The 20,691-nt window shown below is 39.7% G+C and overlaps 1 protein-coding gene across 4 annotated transcripts in view; it reads left to right on the forward strand.

Moving 5' to 3' along the window:
- smad2.S (SMAD family member 2 S homeolog) overlaps positions 1-11,474 on the forward strand; it is a 39,185-nt gene extending 27,711 nt beyond the window's left edge. For 2 of the 4 annotated variants that reach the window (XM_041574880.1, XM_041574886.1), the window contains 7 exons: positions 897-1,031; positions 2,020-2,094; positions 4,144-4,197; positions 5,823-6,035; positions 7,280-7,417; positions 9,158-9,302; positions 10,016-11,474. In XM_041574880.1, the coding sequence (XP_041430814.1) occupies positions 897-1,031; positions 2,020-2,094; positions 4,144-4,197; positions 5,823-6,035; positions 7,280-7,417; positions 9,158-9,302; positions 10,016-10,139 (884 nt within the window). In that variant the 3' untranslated portion in view covers positions 10,140-11,474. 4 annotated transcript variants of the gene reach the window in all.
- Positions 11,475-20,691: the final 9,217 nt, after the last annotated feature.

Below are 20,691 nucleotides of genomic sequence, written 5' to 3' on the forward strand. Positions count from 1 at the left end.
GGCAATCTGTTTGACGTGATCATTAAACATCTGATGCCTCTTCCCTGGATTCTGTTTATCGGTCACTTCCACTCATGTATTAAATGATATGCTAATTAAATCTTGCTTCCCAAGGTTTAAGACCCCATTTGTAATAAAGTATTGTAAAGCGCTGTGTAACTTGCTGGTGCCATATAAATAAATTAGGGATGCACCGAATCCAATTTATATTTTTTTGATTCGGCCGAACCCCTGAAACCTAAGCGAAAGATTCGGCTGAGTACCAAACTTAAATCCTAATTTGAGTATGCAAATTATGGGTGGGAAGTGGCAAACATTTTTTACTTACCTTGTTTTGGGACAAAAAGTCATGCCATTTCCCTCCCCACCCCTAATTTGCATATGCAAATTTGGATTCGGTTCAGCCAGGCAGAAGGATTCAGCCGAATCCTGCTGACAAAGGCCGAATCCCGAACCGAATCCTGGATTCAGTACATCCCTTAAATAAATAATGATGGGTAGGAGGCAATATAATGATGTCAGATCCAACCCATGCACTTGTGAATATTTGACAAAATATTTTTTTATGGAGATCATCAAATAATCTTGTATAATTATGCATCATGGCCAGTTGTATTGAAATCATACAGAGATGCTTATGGGGCATTTTAGGGGCCACAAATCCCTTGGCACTTTTAAGGTGCCATAAAAATCTTTCAGAAATGCATGTGTATGGCCAGGGCATCTGCTTGAAAAGGTTCCATGCTATTGATATCCAAATTGTGGCCCTCAGAGCCGCTGACAGACGTCAGACTAACATTTATAATTGTGTTTTTTTCCCTCTAACTCCGTTGTAACTTGAATACATGAAACTTGTTTTTGTGCTGTGTAACCAGTCTCCCGTTTCCTACCCACAGTTTTACCGCCGGTATTAGTTCCACGGCACACAGAAATCTTGACAGAGCTGCCACCTCTTGATGACTACACGCATTCCATTCCAGAAAACACTAATTTTCCTGCAGGAATTGAACCTCAGAGCAATTATATTCCAGGTAATTCTTTTTATCTGATGTCTATCCATTGGGTGATGCTAATAAAGGGCAACCTCCATTAGTTTTACCTAGCCTTAGACATTCCACGTTGGTCTGCTTATGTGGGTACAGACTCCACCAGTCACACTGAAACCAAATACCATTAATGAGTGGTGGAACACCGCAAAATCTCCTTCACATCAAACAATTAAAAAGAAAAAAAATCTTAACAGGACATGTAAAGCCTACATTTTCCTACCATGTATATAAGTTGGGCATATCTTCCCCACCCACGCCACATCATTTGTACTGCATATACCCCTCCATTTGTCAGCACCATCACATTTTCCTAAAACAAATGGCAGCTTTCACCTGGCGTCCATTTTCCCTCTGACACATTATCAGTAACACTGACATCTGCAAACAGGACATGTTTGCTGTAAAGTTTATGCAATGCAGAATGCAGGCTTACACAGGCACAACATACTTTGATGAAAAGTTCTGCTGGGGTTGAACACTGTAATGGTTAAGCTAAGCCCAGGAGAGGTGGTTAGGAGAAAAAAACAAGTTCAGACAGCTAGAGCAGAGTTTCTATGGGTACCAGTAATGCTATCTCTTCATTGGCTGTTGGACTGGAGGGTGTGATTAATGAGCTGAGAAGAACAGAGCATACTTATATGCCAACAGCCAAAGGAAATTCCTGAGGGAGGGCTGAGTGGGTTAGAGGAGAAGAAGGTTTTCTAAGTAATTAAGGGGATGCTGCAGTCTTACTGTAACAACCATAGTGGCCGTTATATAAAGATTTTAAAGAGGCTGTTTCTGATTACAATTTTGTGGAGGGGGTTTACATGTCCTTTAAAGTTAGAGCTGTCTGGTTTGGCCAAACAGTGTTGCGATCTGCTTGTCCTGTGACCCATCCTTGCAATCAGATCTTTTCATGTTTGGTGTAAGATTTCATTCTCACGATGGAGTAGTTCAGGAGACACATTTTTAATTCTAATTTTTGCAGAAACACCACCTCCTGGATATATTAGTGAAGATGGAGAAACTAGCGATCAGCAACTTAACCAAAGCATGGACACAGGTATGACTCTATGCTTTTCATTTCTATGAGAATATTGATATGGATTCACAATTGCTGCCATATGAATAACAAAGTATATGGTTTAAAAAAAAAAGAAGAAAAGAGGCATCAATTATGATTATGATTGTAGCAGTGTGTAAAAAAGGATTTTTTTTTAAAGTAAGTTCTCACTCTGAGAAGTGCAGGCCAGCTAAGTTGTAAGTTCTGTCAAATCAAAACCCAGATTTTTGCCGTCCTATGACAAAAGGGCATTTGCCCATTGGGGAAAGCTTAATAATAGGGACGCACCGAATCCACTATTTGAGATTCGCCCGAATCCTTGGGGAAAGATTCGGCCGAATCCTTGGGGAAAGATTCGGCCGAATCCTTGGGGAAAGATTCGGCCAATACCAATCCGAATCCTAATTTGCATATGCAAATGAGGGTCAGGAAACGAAAAAGTGGGGAAAAAATAAGTCACGTGATTTCCCTACCCGCCCCTAATTTACATATGCAAATTCAGATTCGGTTGGGCCAGGCACAAGGATTTGGCTGAATCCTGCTGAAAAATGGCAGAATCCTTGCCGTATCCCGAACCGAATCCTGGATTATGTGCATCTATACTTAATAATAAATGGACAGTGATTGCAAATTTCATTTCAAAAGGGAAAGTAATACCCTTAGCAAATATTGAAAAGATATGGGGTAAACATCCAAGAGACGTGTGGTGTTACAACCAAATAAACAATTTTATGAATGCATTACGATTAGGAAAAGTGAAGAGCGCATTAATTTGGAGGGAAAGTTTAATATCAGTATCTCTCTAAAACAAAGAAACCACTTTCAACTATATATAATCTCCTGGTTAACAAGGTGTTACCAGAACCAATTTGGCAAAGAATTATGATGTCACTACACAAAGGCTCTATGGCTTTAAAGACTCAAGAAACAAATGATAAATTAATGGGTTGGTATTAACACCTTCAAGATTGTATAAAATGTTTCCGCAACCAGATAAAATGTGTTGAGATGCCGAGTGAGTGAAGGGACCCCACTACATATTTGGTTTGAGTGCAAAGAAATAAAGATCTTTAATAATATTCAAAAAATAACTCCCTTTTCAAAGGAGCCAGATATTCCTGCTTTAGTGGCCCTACGCTATGATTCAACCAAGATTATTAAAAATCATTTAGGGATGCACCGAATCCACTATTTGGGATTCGGCTGAATCCCCGAATCCTTAGTAAAAGGCTCAACCAAATACCCAACTGAATCCTAATTTGCATATGCAAATTAGGGCAGGAAAGGAAAAAGTGGAAAAGCTGTTCTTTTGTGACAAAGTCATGTGATTTCCCTACCCGCCGCTAATTTACATATGCAAATTAGAATTCGGATTTGGTTGCGCCAGGCAGAAAGATTCGGGTGAATCTGAATCCTGCTGAAAAAGGGAGAATCCTGGATTCGGTGCATCCCTAAAATCATTTGACACTCTTTATGTTGCAGGCAGCAAAAGCTTTAATTCCAAAAAAGTGGAAATCCTCGATTATTCTATAATAGAATGGGTTAACGCTATGGAAGAGATTAAACATTTGAGGAAATAGCTGCTATAAACAAAGGGAAAATAAAGAAACTTCTGGAGAATCTGGTCACCTTGGAAAAACCTGAGGATAATTGTAGGATACATTTTTTTATGACACCCCATCTCAAACAAAAATGCAAGAACTACCAGGAAAGCAATATCCCCCCCTTGTTCTTTTTCTGTCAATCTTTTTATTTAAGTGATATTTTACCTTATTCCACTTCATTGTGTTTAATAGGCGGAATGGTACAGATATACATTTTGATTTAATGTAAAACTTTTCATAAATAAAGAATTAAAAAAAAAAAAAAAAAGAGTTGTAAGTTCTGGTTACAGTAGTGTGAAATCGAATTGATAATCGAAGTTATGAGCTGCTGGACCAGACTACTTTGCCTGTGTTTCTACAGAACCCTAAATTAAGTTATTTTGTATACATATAAACCACATTATGTCAAAGTAACCCCTGTGTATTTCATTTTCTAAACGTACAGGGTCGCCAGCTGAGCTGTCTCCGAGTACGCTTTCTCCAGTCAACCACAATCTCGGTGAGTTTTTGAATCTTGTATCATCTCACAGAATGTAAACTAGGCCTGGTGAAATAAAAGTAGCTGTACTATGCAGCGTCTGGTTGTTTCCTAAAGGGCAACTAGAGTCTAAAATAGAATAATGTTAGAAATGCTGTGTTTTGTATACTAAATATAAACATGAACTTACTACACCACAAGCCCAATGAAACAAATGATTTATGCTTTTAGAGTTGTCACAGGGGGCTGTCATCTTGTAACTTTGTTAAAGGGGACCCGTCTCCCAAAAACATTATTCATAATCCTATTTTATCACATCAGTCAAGCAAAATCAACTTTAATTACGCTATATAAATTATTTGAATCTTGTTTCCTTCAGTCTGGGAACTCATAATTATAACAAGCAGGCAGGAGCCATTTTGTGGACACTGTTATTAAGACTAACCTTGTATCATCTCTGAATCAGAATGCCCTATGCCCTGGTTACACAATTAAATGGTGAAGAGAACGGGGGAATAACGGCAATTTGTAGGAAGTGCTGAATGGAAAGTGAAAGTAATTGTCTGCCCCGCCTCTATGCCGCTATGAATGCTTTAATAAAAAATAGAATTTGGATTTCATGTTTAATTTGAAAAGGACATTTATTATACAGCTTTTTGTGTCTGGGTGACAGGTTCACTTTAAACATCTTTGCAAGACCAAGACTACGCACATGCTCAGTGTGGTCTGGGCTTCAGTTGGGAGGTTAAGCTTAGGGATCGTCATAAATTATCAAAACACAAGTCAAATAATATCTGCCAGAAGCCGATACAGCAAGACTGATTAATAATCAGAATATACAGACTGCACTGGGTCTGTGGATACAAATCTACACAGTTGTTACAGGGAAACAAACAAAGCTGCTTGAGTTCTGGGAAGTAAGGTGGGGGAGAGGCCCCCCTGTTGTTTGAAAGTATGATCGTTTCCGTGGGACGTCTGATGTAGGGATGCACCGAATCCACTATTTTAGATTCGGCTGAACCCCTGAATCCTTTGCAAAAGATTCGGCCGAATATCAAACCAAATCCTAATTTGCATATGCAAATTAGGGATAGGAAAGGGGAAAATATGTTTTCATGTTTCGTGACAAAAAGTCATGCAATTTCCCTCCCCACTCCTAATTTGCATATGTAAATTAGGATTCGGATTTGTTTCTGCCGGGCAGAAGGATTCTCGGAATCCTGCCCAAATCCCGAACTGGATTCGGTGCATCCCTAGTCTGAAGTTTCCTAACTGCAGCTGTCGGAGCAAGTGAATTGAAGGGAGAATTTCGCTGCATACAGTCAGGTTTCTTATAAAAACGGCGCACGTTGTTTAATTAAAGTATATTGGAGATAATTTCTTTTTCATTAAAGAAAGTAAAAATGGGATTTTATTTTTTTCCCTTTACATCCCCTTTAATTTTTGGGGCACAAAAAAATCAAGCTTTTATTGAGACCTATATTCTGGAGCTTCATAATATATTCTGGTTTCTCCAGTAGACTTTAGTGCACAGGCATTGGATGTTTAAATATTGCGACAAGTATCCTCTGTCCCTGCCATTTCTTATTGATAGGAAAAAATAGTTTTGAGTCTGTAACAAAAGAATTGCATTTTTTTTTTTAAAGATTTGCAACCTGTCACCTATTCGGAACCTGCTTTTTGGTGCTCTATAGCATACTATGAACTGAATCAGCGAGTGGGAGAAACTTTCCATGCATCGCAACCGTCTCTTACCGTGGACGGCTTTACAGACCCCTCAAACTCTGAAAGGTTCTGTTTAGGTTTACTCTCAAATGTGAACCGGAATGCCACGGTGGAAATGACCAGGCGTCATATAGGTATTCTTATTTATAGTAAAATTTCAATGATCTATGTATTTCTGTATTAGTTCAGAAAAATAGCACTAAAAAAAACATTAGTTTTAGTATATGTTGTACATAACAATAAAACTTAAGAGGAACAGTAACACCAAAAAAATTAAAGTGTTTAAAAGGAATGACAATATAATGTACTGTTGCGCTTCACTAGTGTGTTTGCTACTGCTGTGTAGCCATGAGGGCAGCCATTCAAGCACAGGATACACAGTAGATAACAGATAAGTACTGCTATAGTTTATATAAACAAGCTGCTGTGTAGCCATGGGGGCAGCCATTCAAGCACAGAATACACAGTAGATAACAGATAAGTACTACTATAGTTTATAGAAACAAGCTGCTGTGTAGCCATGGGGACAGCCATTCAGGCACAGGATACACAGTAGATAACAGATAAGTACTACTATAGTTTATATAAACAAGCTGCTGTGTAGCCATGGGGGCAGCCATTCAAGCACAGGATACACAGTAGATAACAGATAAGTACTTCTATAGTTTATATAAACAAGCTGCTGTGTAGCCATGGGGGCAGCCATTCAAGCACAGGATACACAGTAGATAACAGATAAGTACTACTATAGTTTATATAAACAAGCTGCTGTGTAGCCATGGGGACAGCCATTCAAGCACAGGATACACAGTAGATAACAGATAAGTACTACTATAGTTTATATAAACAAGCTGCTGTGTAGCCATGGGGGCAGCCATTTAAGCACAGGATACACAGTACTATTATAGTTTATATAAACAAGCTGCTTGAATGGCTGCCCCCATGGCTACACAGCAGCTTATTTATATAAACTATTGTAGAGTTCTAAAGCAAATACACCAGTTTTACCAGTACAGGGAAACCCTACATTCGATTGTCATCCTTTAAACACTTCAGTTTTTTGGTGTTATTGTTCCTTTAATCAAATGTTGTTTAAGCAGATCACTGACCGTAAACCCCTGTAATAGTGAACTTCTTATCTGTAATCCTGAAACCGCAATTGGAGTTAGTGAGTTGCTCATACAGAGCTCACTATCTTTTGGCATTAAGGCCTACAAACAATGCTTTATAACTTCAAACCAAGATAAATTGCACAACTCCTTTCAGTGGACGTCCTATTTATTTGGCTTATGCTGAACATATGTCTTTTTCTGTAACTGTTTACTTGCTATTCTATTATCCTTGCTAACGATCTCTGTTTGGCTGTTGTCCTGTGTAGGAAGAGGAGTCCGGCTATATTACATCGGTGGAGAGGTGTTTGCAGAGTGCCTAAGTGATAGTGCTATTTTTGTCCAGAGTCCAAACTGTAACCAGCGGTATGGTTGGCATCCAGCAACTGTATGTAAGATACCTCCAGGTCAGTGGACATTGGTGATGTGCAGGTCGGCATTTCCCTGACCCGCACCCGACCCTATCCCACCCTACCTCGGCCCGCATCCGACTTCCGGGTTGCTTTTATAGACCCGCAACGCCGATGACGTCACAAAAGGGGCGAGGCGAGCAGGCGCATTGTCTATAAAAGAAGAAGTCGGAAGCCGGCATTTGACGGTGGTGGGCAGGGAGAGCAGAAGAAGAGCTCAACTTTACAGTCACCATTTTGATGGATTTATACTCTGCACCTGCCATATCAATATATTCAAATATCAATAACTGCTGCATCTCCTGTCCATAGAACCCACAGATTCTCCATAGCCCACATCTGAACAGCAGCCAAAGTGTGTTTGTAGTCTGTACAGAAAGCCTTAGTGGAGGCAAGCAAGTATATAGAATAAGAATTTTAGAAGTATATAAATGATCCCCTCATGATTTATGAACTTTTTAATGGAAAATATATGGTCGGTAAACCCTACTAAAAATTAGGGATGCACCGCATCCTGGATTCAGTTTGGGATTCGGCCGAATCCTTCTGCCCAGCTGAACCAAATCCTAATTTGCATATGCAAATGAGGGGCAGGGAGGGAAATGGGTGACCTTTTGTCACAAAACAAGGAAGTAAAAAGTTTTCCCCTTCACACCCCTAATTTGCTTATTCGGTTCGGTATTCAACCGACTTTCGCAAAGTTTGGCCGAATCCAAAATAGTTGATACCTACTATAAATAAGTATATTTATTATATATGTAGGGGCAGTTTAATTCTTCTGTTCAGACCCTTGTACATTTAGAGGCTGCTGCCTAAAAAAATAAACCTCAGCCTGTCTGTTTTTTTTTTTTTTTTTTTTTTTTTTTTTAATTACTACTTTTTTTATAGCAGGTTCTGTCAATCCTTCCTGTCCCCTAGTTAATCCCTCCAATTATTGTCGCTGTTTTTTGTAATTACACCAGCACCCTTTCTGAGAACACAGTTGATCTGACTTCATCTTGGTTTGCAACAAAAATAAATATAGGGTGCAATAAGTTTAACCATAAAAAAAAGAATGATTGCAGCTAACGACAAACATGGGTATTATGGGCATACCTTACCCTTAGATGGGATTGGAGAAAACTTGGTCTGTTTTTAATAGTTAAATGTGAGGAAACGGTATCAAGATATTTTTATTTAAAATATTTGCAACAGCACAGGGCTTAAAAAAAACTTACTATTTTGTGTTCTGAGACCATTTGCAATTGGTTTTCACTTTTTATTAATTGTGGTTTTTGAGTTATTTAGCTTTTTATTCAGCGGCTCTTCAGTTTGCAATTTCAGCAATCTAGTTACTAGGTTCCCAATTACCCTAGCAACCATGCATTAATTTGAATACGAGACTGGAATATAAATAGGAGAGGCCTGAATAGAAAGATAAATAATAAAAAGTAGCAATAACAAAAAATGTGTAGCCTTACATAAATAATGAAGACCAATTTAATAGTTGCTGCAGCCTTGCTATTAACCTTTGAACAACCAGAGTGGCAGGTATTTAGTGATAACAAAAGAGGCTCTTGATTGATTAAATTTACATGTCCTTTAAAAAAAATGTAAGGATCCCGTTTGACGGCAATGTTTTTATAAAATGAACATCCAGTGAGAATTTATTTCCATGTGAATGCTTGCTGTCCATTAGTATTTACTTTTCCTGTAGAGATTGAAACGTATAGTAAATGAGTATATTCTTTCTCACAGGATGCAATCTGAAGATTTTTAATAACCAAGAGTTTGCTGCTCTCCTCGCTCAGTCGGTGAATCAAGGCTTTGAAGCAGTTTATCAGTTAACGCGAATGTGCACCATAAGGATGAGCTTTGTAAAAGGCTGGGGTGCTGAATACAGGTAAATCTCTCGTCCACCCTACATTTTCATAAGTGATCACCATTTTAAGCACAGAACATATAATTACCCACATTTTTATGGGGTGTTTTATTTCGAGTTTGGTTTATACACATTTTTAGCTAAATTCTGTCCTACTCTCTTTGTTACAGTCATCCCTTGTATAGTAAAGTACAGGCAGAGCATTCTGTCCCAGTGGCTGCACAGATCCTATCTGATCCCCATTGTAAGCAGCAGTCCTGTCCTGCTTTATGGCAGCTGAGATTCTAGCTATCTGTATAACAGAACATTCTGTCCCAGTGGCTGCACAGATCCTATCTGATCCCCATTGTAAGCAGCAGTCCTGTCCTGCTTTATGGCAGCTGAGATTCTAGCTATCTGTATAACAGAACATTCTGTCCCAGTGGCTGCACAGATCCTATCTGATCCCCATTGTAAGCAGCAGTCCTGTCCTGCTTTATGGCAGCTGAGATTCTAGCTATCTGTATAACAGAACATTCTGTCCCAGTGGCTGCACAGATCCTATCTGATCCCCATTGTAAGCAGCAGTCCTGTCCTGCTTTATGGCAGCTGAGATTCTAGCTATCTGTATAGCATTGTGGCACAGATCCTGATACCAATTGTAATCCAGCATTACCCTGCTTTGTCGCTGAGATTCTACTGTGCCTTTTAAAATTCTGTGTGCATGAGCTTAACCCTCCTCTCTTTGTCTGTAGGCGACAGACCGTTACAAGCACTCCATGCTGGATTGAGCTTCACCTGAATGGACCTTTGCAGTGGTTGGACAAAGTGTTGACACAGATGGGATCCCCTTCAGTCCGCTGCTCAAGCATGTCCTAATGGTCTCCTCTTTTATGTATTACCTGTGGGCGGCAACTGAAGTCCCAGCAACAGACTCGATTCAGTTTGTCTGTCATAGTATTTGTGTGTGGTCCCCATGAACTGTTTACAATCCAAAAAAACAAAAAAAAGCGAAAACAGCACTTGAGGTCCTATCAACGTAAAGCACCTTGTTGGATTATGTTTCTGATACTCTTAAAGTAGATGAAATATTCGTGTATAAATGACTCCTACCAGGAAACGGGACACTTTTAAAGGACATTTAGCGGCGTATTATTGGGCAAAGCGTTTAGTGTCCCGACGGTTAAACACGTGTAGTCCTTATGTACATGTCCTGTATATTGTTCTCCAGTTACTCTATTGTGCAGTTATACATTTTAGTTACAGCAAATAGCGTGCCTGCTTCCTACTTTTACTTAGTCGTTTCAGAATCAAAACCGTTTGAGTTTTGTCATTATTATTATTATTATTTTTGCCCTCTTATATTTGTATTTTTTTTTGACTACTTGCTATTTTTATAAGTTCTAATGAATGAAACATCTGTCCCGCTTCCTCTCTCCTTGCGAATTTTCCAAAAACATATCGCCTGAATTGGTGTTAATCTGGTAAAACGGTGATCAAGTAACCATGGAGATATTTTTATCACCCAGCCGTGGTTCTGATATTGGATTGATCACAATCTGTACCAGTTGGCAGCCATGCACTGGAGCCTTCGTCGTTTTGGGCTCAGAAGTGTAACCAGCAGAGGAAGGGTTATTTTTTTTTTTTAAGTGCATGTTATTGTGAAACCTTGGACACTACATTTGGAAACCTATACAATATTTAGAATTCTATTCTATGGATGTCTGAGGATAGGGAAAGGGTACTCTGGCTTTAATATGTACATCTTACTAACCATTTTGTTCTCTTGCTAACTGTCAATCTTCTCTAATTGTGGCAGTTTTGCCTTCTCCTCTCGGCTATAAATTTTTACACTAGTCGTGTACTTTGTGAGTACAGCTAGTGACTACTCCTTGGCTTTCTGAACAAACAATAAACCAATAAAAAAAAACAAATGTGGACAGTGTTGGGATGTCTCCTCATTCAGCAAAATCACGGAGAATGGTCATCTCTTTTATCGTACGCCATATCGTTTAGAACATAGAGGTAATCGCAGAGCCTACGAGTCGGAAAGCTAAACCATTACAGAAGAAAACGTAATTGGCAAATTAACGTTTGTGAACTAGTTTTACCAGTAGATTTGTGTATTGGTAGAACTTGTGAACTAAAGACATAAGCTTTGTGCGTGTTGCATTTGCCGAATATGTGAATACACTAATAAAAGATTTCCTTCTTCCTGTTGTGACTCTTCTTTTGTCCACTGTTGGACCCCCTATTGTGCTGTTTAGTTTATTTACACCCAAGTATATACAGTGGTGTGAAAAACTATTTGCCCCCTTCCTGATTTCTTATTCTTTTGCATGTTTGTCACACTTAAATGTTTCTGCTCATCAAAAACCGTTAACTTTTAGTCAAAGATAACATAATTGAACACAAAATGCAGTTTTTAAATGAAGGTTTACGTTATTAAGGGAGAAAAAAAACTCCAAATCTACATGGGCCTGTGTGAAAAAGTGATTGCCCCCCTTGTTAAAAAATAACTTAACTGTGGTTTATCACACCTGAGTTCAATTTCAAAGGTTATAAAGCCATTTCTAAAGCTTTGGGACTCCAGCGAACCACAGTGAGAGCCATTATCCACAAATGGCAAAAACATGGAACAGTGGTGAACCTTCCCAGGAGTGGCCGGCCGACCAAAATGACCCCAAGAGCGCAGAGACAACTCATCCGAGAGGCCACAAAAGACCCCAGGACAACATCTAAAGAACTGCAGGCCTCACTTGCCTCAATTAAGGTCAGTGTTCACGACTCCACCATAAGAAAGAGACTGGGCAAAAACGGCCTGCATGGCACATTTCCAAGGCGCAAACCACTTTTAAGCAAAAAGAACATTAAGGCTCGTCTCAATTTTGCTAAAAAACATCTCAATGATTGCCAAGACTTTTGGGAAAATACCTTGTGGACCGACGAGACAAAAGTTGAACTTTTTGGAAGGTGCGCGTCCCGTTACATCTGGCGTAAAAGTAACACAGCATTTCAGAAAAAGAACATCATACCAACAGTAAAATATGGTGGTGGTAGTGTGATGGTCTGGGGTTGTTTTGCTGCTTCAGGACCTGGAAGACATGCTGTGATAGATGGAACCATGAATTCTACTGTCTACCAAAAAATCCTGAAGGAGAATGTCCGGCCATCTGTTCGTCAACTCAAGCTGAAGCGATCTTGGGTGCTGCAGCAGGACAATGACCCAAAACACACCAGCAAATCCACCTCTGAATGGCTGAAGAAAAACAAAATGAAGACTTTGGAGTGGCCTAGTCAAAGTCCTGACCTGAATCCTATTGAGATGTTGTGGCATGACCTTAAAAAGGCGGTTCATGCTAGAAAACCCTCAAATAAAGCTGAATTACAACAATTCTGCAAAGATGAATGGGCCAAAATTCCTCCAGAGCGCTGTAAAAGACTCATTGCAAGTTATCGCAAACGCTTGATTGCAGTTATTGCTGCTAAGGGTGGCCCAACCAGTTATTAGGTTCAGGGGGCAATTACTTTTTCACACAGGTTTGGATTTCTTTTCTCCCTAAATAATAAAAACCCATTTAAAACTCTCATTTAAAAACTGCATTTTGTGTTTACTTGTGTTATCTTTGACTAATAGTTAAATGTGTTTGATGATCAGAAACATTTTGTGTGACAAACATGCAAAAGAATAAGAAATCAGGAAGGGGGCAAATAGTTTTTCACACCACTGTACATAGGGGCACTCCACATACAGTCTGTGACCTGGGTGCCAAGTGTCTTTACCTTTTGATGTATACAGTTTTGTCCATAAATCTTTGGGCAGAGACAACTTTTTTCTAAGTTTGGTTCTGTACATCACCACAATGAATTTTAAATGAAACAACTCAGATGTAGTTGAACTGCAGACTTTCAGCTTTAATTCAGTGGGTTGAACAAAAAGATTGCATAAAAATGTGAGGAACTAAAGCCTTTTTTTTTTTTTTTACACAATCCCTTCATTCAGGGGCTCAAAGTAATTGGACAATTGACTCAAAGGCTATTTCATGGGCAGGTGGGGGCAATTCCTTCATTATGTCATTATCAATGAAGCAGATAAAAGCCCTGGAGTTGATTTGAGGGGGGGGTATGTGGAACAGACAACATGCGGTCAAAGGAGCTCTCCATGCAGGTGACACAAGCCTTCCTTAAACTGCAAAAACAGAAAAGACCCATCAGAGAAATTACTACAATATTAGGAGCGGCAAAATCTACAGTTTGGTACATCCTGAGAAACAAAGAAATCACTGGTGAACTCAGCAACGCAAACAGACCTGGATGTCCACAGCATACAACAGTGGTGGATGAATCATTTCCATGTTAGAGAACAGGCCCGGACTGGCAATCTGTCCGTTTGGGAAAATGCCAGAGGGGCTGCTCTATATTTTGCTCAAGTGGGCTGCTCCTCTTGCGCAAGTTAAAATTAAAAGGCCCAAGGATAAAAGAAAGGCATTTAAAGATAACAGGCCGAGCAGAACTAAACCCTGTCCACCCACAGTGTATGGCTCCAGGGGGCTTTAGAAGCGATGAAAGCTCCAGGTGCTGGCGAACCGCAAGCTTTGGGAGAGCCGCAAACTATCTGCACACAACCCCTTGCAGAGACACACCCCCTTGCAGAGACACACACCCTTAACTCCAGGTCTCTCGCCAACGGCTAATTGCTATCGACATTACCCTCTCATGGGTTCACTACTTAACTTCAGGGACGTTTGTATACCCCTTTGCCACCCTCCATGCTTACCTTCAAGGGTTTAGTTGTGGGTCAAGGTGGGCCCGGATCGCTAGTGCAAAGAGCAGAATTCTGCCTCTTAAAGGACAAGGAAAGTCTAAAATAGAATAAGGCTAGAAATGCTGTATTTTGTATACTAAACATAAACATGAACTTACTGCACCACAAGCCTAATCAAACAAATGATTTATGCTTTCAAAGTTGGCCACAAGAGGTCACCATCTTGTAACTTTGTTATACATCTTTACAAGACTAAGACTGTGCGCATGCTCAGTGTGGTCTGGGCTTAGGGATTGTCATAAACAAAGCTGCTTGAGTTCTGCATGGCTGGGAAGTAAGGCGGGGGCTCCCCCTGCTGTACATAAGTATGATTGTTTCCCTGCTCAGCAGTTAGGGACCGTCTGACAATTCCTATCCACAGCAGTAAATGAAGGGTGAATTTCACTGCATACAGTCAGGTTTCTTATAAAAACGGTACACATTTTTTAATTGAAGTATATTGGAGATAGGTTTCTTTTTCATTAAAGAAAGTAAAAATGGGATTTTATTTTTTTGCCTTTTTAGCAGGATCCTTTTTTGCCAAACCCTAGTTAACTTGCGTGTCACTGCTGCCCATTGCGTTTTTACAGCCAAACAAGTGAACACCAGTCTCCAGGAGGTAGAGTCTCCATATCCAAGTCTACCATAAAGAGAAGACTGTATGAAAGTAAATACAGAGGGTGCACTGCAAGGTGCAAGTCACTCATAAGCATCAACAATAGAAAGGCTACATTGGACTTTGCTAAAAAAAAAAAACAAAAAAAAAAAACATCTAAAAAGCCAGCAGAGTTCTGGAAAAACATTCTTTGGACAGATGAAACCAAGATCAACCTCTACCAGAATGATGGCAAGAAAAAAAGTCTGGAGAAGGTGTGGAACAGCTCATGATCCAAAGCATAGCACATGATGTGTATAAAAGATTTGGGAGGCAGTGTGATGGCTTGGGCGTGATTGGCTGCCAGTGGCACTGGGACACTAGTGTTTATCCATCATGTTTTATTAAAGACGAGAAAAGTTAACTCTTAAAGTATATACTGTAAATACCCAGCCTCTCCAGACACTCAAGGAATATTTATCTGAATTTTAAAAAAGAAGAAAGAGAGAAAGAAACCTTGTCTGTGACGGTATAAACTTCTCCAAACCTTTTATGCTTGATACACACTTTCCTTAGTTATGTTTATCACAATTACGATTGCTAATTGGTTCTGGTTTATCAAGTTGTTATTTACTTGCTTAACAAGTAGCTCTTTCTGCCTGGGATACCTAATTGATACTTTGCTGCAAAACTCAAGGGTAAGCTAATGACACTGGATTACATGAACTACCTGATATAACAATGTTGCTTAATGTGAAATTACACTTGATTGAGATACAGCTAGCTGTATAGTGAATAATAAGAAGTGCCACGTGCAGCATTCACCACGTGGATTTCAAAAAAAAACATTTTTAAAATATCTCATTTGTTTGTTTCTTTTATTCTAAAATGTTTTTAACGGCGCCGCAAACAACTGACAACGCTTACAAATTAACCATTAATTCTTTAATACTGATTTAATCACATTTATTACTGCTAAGTAGCGGTACTGTGTAAAGCTCAAATTAATTAGTAATTGTATATATTTGCTCAAAACATCTCCATGATTTTACTAACTAATTTATGAATTAAAAAGTGACTTATGCAATTAATTACTTTCACGGTTTGGGTATAAATATATAAATAGTGCACAGTATATAAAGTGACTTTGTGCAATTGATTATATTATTAATTTCAAAAAATAAATTTACTGTGTTTTCTTATATATTATAAAGTGACTTGGGCAATTAATCAATTTAGGGATGCACCGAATCCCAGAGTCCATCTTGGAAGAATTGGCTGAATACCGAACCGAATCCTAATTTGCATATGCAAATTAAGGGGTGGGAAAAGAAAAAGTGTAAAAAAATTGGTTTGCTTCCTTGTTTTTTAATAAAAAGTCAAGTGAATCCTGCTCTCCCCACAATTTGCATATGCAAATTCGGTTTCGGTTCAGCCGGGCACAGGGATTCGGCGGAATCTGAATCCTGCTGAAAAAGGCAGAATCTTGGCTGAATCCTGAACCGAATCCTGGATTCTGTGTATCCCTAAATCAATTCAGCAACTTGAATGTACATAGGATATACAATTTGAAAAGTACTTGTGCAATTTATTGATACTGGTAGTTAAAAGGTTACTTAATCCATTGTGATCTTGAACATAAACGCAGAATTTAATCCTTCTATGAAGATAAGGAAAGGTGAAAAAATTGTATAGAGGGTGGAGTTGCTCCTAAAATCTAGTTTTTTCTAATCCCTAGGAGCACCACAAAGATACTTTGATGTTGCAACATCAAAGTATCAATTAGGTATCCCAGGCAGAAAGAACTACTTGTTAAGCAAGTAAATAACAACTTGATAAACAGGAACCAATTAGCAATGGTAATTGTGATAAACATAACTAAGGAAAGTGTGTATCAAGCATAAAAGGTTTGGAGAAGTTTATACAGTCACAGACCAGATTTCTTTCTCTCTTTCTTCTTTTCTATCCATGATGTGACACAGGACAGAAGCACAAGAATGAATTGTGAGCTCTTCAGAGACACTGTCTGCTCAAATCCAGCTAAATGCACTCACATTGATTGGCGTTTCATAATGACCCAAAACATAGAGCCAAAGCAACCCAGGAGTTTATTAAAGCAAAGAAGTGGAATATTGTTGAATGGCCAAGTCAGTCACCTGATGTGAAGCCAATTGAGCTGCATTTCACTTGTTGAAGACTAAACTTGGGACAGAAAGGCCACAAACAAACAGCAAGTAAAGCGGCTGCAGTAAAGGCCTGGCAGAGCATTAAACAGGAGCAAACCCAGAATCTGCTGATGTCCATGAGTTCAACACTTCAGCCTGTCATTGCCAGCAAAGGCGTTTTAACCAAGTATTAGAAATAAACATTTTATTTTTAGTTTTTTAATTTGTCCAATTGCTTTTGAGCCCCTGAAATGAAGTGATTGTGTTAAAAAAAAGTCTTTAGTTCCTCACATCTTTATGCAATCTTTTTGTTCAACCCACTGAATTAAAGCTGAAAGTCTGTAGTTCAACTGCATCTGAGTTGTTTCATTTAAAATTCATTGTGTACAGAACCAAAATTAGAAAAAAGTTTGTTCCTTAGGTGAAATGTGCATAATGAGCAAGTTGTGGCACTCTCTAATTATCCACTCATTATGGAACTCTCTCCCGTTGCAGGTGTCTATTTTTTATTTTAGATTTAATAGGTTGGTCGGTTACATTTAAAGTGACCAGGTGCAGTGCCCATATAAAAAATCCATATAGAAGGTCCTTTTAATTATCCTTATAATATCCAAAGAGTATCACTTTAAATTTACATGTGAAAGATACCTATAAGAAAAGAAACCTTTCTATAATCAATCTTTATGTGTAAAAAGAGTTGGGGATCTGCAGAAGCCTGATAATGTTCCTGGATGGTGCCAAATAAGGTTGTGATTGACCATTTGGTGGCCTCTATGTGGTCTGGCAGCAAACAGTAGACTGGCAGTGCAACCTGGTTTTTATGTAACCAAAACAGCACCTGCTTTGAGGTCACTGGGAGTAACATCCAAGAGGTTGGTCGAGTAACCCCTTCCCAAACTGAAAACTTGTTAAGCTTTGCCCTTTTAAGCAGTGCAGCAAGATAAGGTTGTTAAATTGGGAAAGTTTTGCCAAATCTCCCCCTAACTGACCTTCAGACTGGGCCCCCTTAGCTCATAACAAGGTTACAGATATATAGAAACATTGGGGTAACAGTCACCCTGCTATAGTTCCAGGGGTACCCAGGGTACAAATAAGCACTCACCCCAAATCTCCCCCTAACTGACCTTCAGGCTGGGCCCCCTTAGCTCATAACAAGGTTACAGATATATAGAAACATTGGGGTAACAGTCACCCTGCTATAGTTCCAGGGGTACCCAGGGTACAAATAAGCACTCACCCCAAATCTCCCCCTAACTGACCTTCAGGCTGGGCCCCCTTAGCTCATAACAAGGTTACAGATATATAGAAACATTGGGGTGTCACCCTGCTATAGTTCCAGGGGTACCCAGGGTACAAATAATCACTCACCCCAAAACTATCTCTAACTGGCCTTCAGACTGGGCCCCCTTAGCTCATAACAAGGTTACAGATATATAGAAACATTGGGGTAACAGTCACCCTGCTATAGTTCCAGTGGTACCCAGGGCACAAATAAACACTCACCCCAAATCTCCCCCTAACTAACCTTCAGGCTTGGCCCCCTTAGCTCATAACAAGGTTACAGATATATAGAAACATTGGGGTGTCACCCTGCTATAGTTCCAGGGGTACCCAGGGTACAAATAATCACTCACCCCAAATCTCCCCCTAACTGACCTTCAGACTGGGCTTCTTAGCTCATAACAAGGTTACAGATATACAGAAACATTGGGGTAACAGTCACCCTGCTATAGTTTCAGGGGTACCCAGGGTAAAAATAAGCACTCACCCCAAATCTCCCCCTAACTGACCTTCAGACTGGGCCCCCAAAGTATTCAGTTTTATGGCATTATGAAAAGCATTTTAGAGCAATACCAGTAGGTGGCACTGCCTTCCAAGAAACAATGAGAAGGATTGTAAGGTTGAGATCCTAAACCCTTTCAGCACCAACCATTTTTTTTAAAATTTGCCCGTGCTGGTTTTTTTTTTTATTACGTTTTGTGGTTTTTTTTTTCCAGTTTTTCAGGTGCAATTTAGTTTGTATTGTTTCAGGATGACATAAGATTTCTAAATATGCTACAAATTCATATTAAAATGTAGAAATATTCAGACGCCAGCCACTTCCCGCAGCTTTGACCATGTAAAGAATATCCATGAACTAAAACGGAGACTAGTTTTCACCATGCTGCCTTAAGAACAAAATATGATATGGATTCATGATTCCTCTTATGCCGTAAATGTATTTCCCATCCCCCTTCTCTGCCTGCAACATGTATAACATAGAGATGGAATATGAGTGTATTAGTAGAACAAACATGGAACAAGCCAATGATAAGTGAGTAACAAGACAAAAAAGACACCCATAAAGATATGCAACCAGATAATATATAAGCCATAAAGCAATGCCACCAAGTGGAACACAACTGATGAACATGTGCCACCATAAAAGGCAGATAAAATGTGCTACAAGATGGAACATGACCCACAAAGAAGAGCTGCATGATGGAATGTAATCAATGAAGATGAGCCACCAGATAGAATGAGACCCATGTGTATGAGCCACCAGATAGAATGAGACCCATGTGTATGAGCCACCTGATAGAATGAGACCCATGTGTATGAGCCACCTGATAGAATGAGACCCATGTGTATGAGCCACCAGATAGAATGAGACCCATGTGTATGAGCCACCAGATAGAATGAGACCCATGTGTATGAGCCACCTGATAGAATGAGACCCATGTGTATGAGCCACCTGATAGAATGAGAACCCTGTATGAGCCACCAGATAGAATGAGACCCATGTGTATGATCCACCAGAGAGAATGAGACCCATGTGTATGAGCCACCTGATAGAATGAGACCCATGTGTATGAGCCACCAGATAGAATGAGACCCATGTGTATGAGCCACCTGATAGAATGAGACCCATGTGTATGAGCCACCAGATAGAATGAGACCCATGTGTATGAGCCACCTGATAGAATGAGAACCCTGTATGAGCCACCAGATAGAATGAGACCCATGTGTATGATCCACCAGAGAGAATGAGACCCATGTGTATGAGCCACCTGATAGAATGAGACCCATGTGTATGAGCCACTTGATAGAATGAGACCCATGTGTATGAGCCACCTGATAGAATGAGACCCATGTGTGTGATCTACCAAATGAAACATGATCCATAATTATACACCATCAGATGGAATGTGAAGATGTGGCACTGAATGGAAAACAACTAATGGCAAAGGGATAATTTGTCAAACTGAAAATTTGCCATAATGTAAAACTTGCAGTTCTTGAATTACACAGGGCCCGACTGGAGACTTGGGGGCCCACCAGAGTTGCAAAATGAAGGGCCCTCCTGGCAGTCCCTGGGGCCCCCTCCAGACCTTCAAACTCTGATCACTGTCGCACGCGAATGACACACAAGTGACAAGTTGCACCGTGAGCAACAGCTGTTTTTTATGGGGCAGCCAAGGGAGCAGGTCTGGGCCGGTCCAGTCCGACCCTGGAATTACATAATGGGGGTTTTAGAGCTTGCGTACCTTATCAAGGAGGCAGTGGTTTCTAATTTGGAATAGATGCCTAGGATAGCAATATATACATGGTCTTGTGGTCAGATTTCCATGAATGAGAGTTATTTTAAAGGAGAACTAAACCCTAAAAATTAATATGGCTAAAACTGCAATGTTTTTATATAGTGAACTTGTTGCACGAGGCTAAAGTTTGAGCTTGTCAATAGCAGCAATGATCCAGGACTTCAAACTTGTCACAGGGGGTCACCATCTTGGAAAGTGTCTGTGACACTCACATGCTCAGTGGGCTCTGATTGGCTGTTGAGAAGCTAAGCTTAGGGCTCGTCACTAATTATCCAGCAGAAAATGA

Source organism: Xenopus laevis, chromosome 1S (assembly GCF_017654675.1).
Source record: "Xenopus laevis strain J_2021 chromosome 1S, Xenopus_laevis_v10.1, whole genome shotgun sequence".
Classification (NCBI taxonomy): Eukaryota; Metazoa; Chordata; class Amphibia; order Anura; family Pipidae; genus Xenopus; species Xenopus laevis.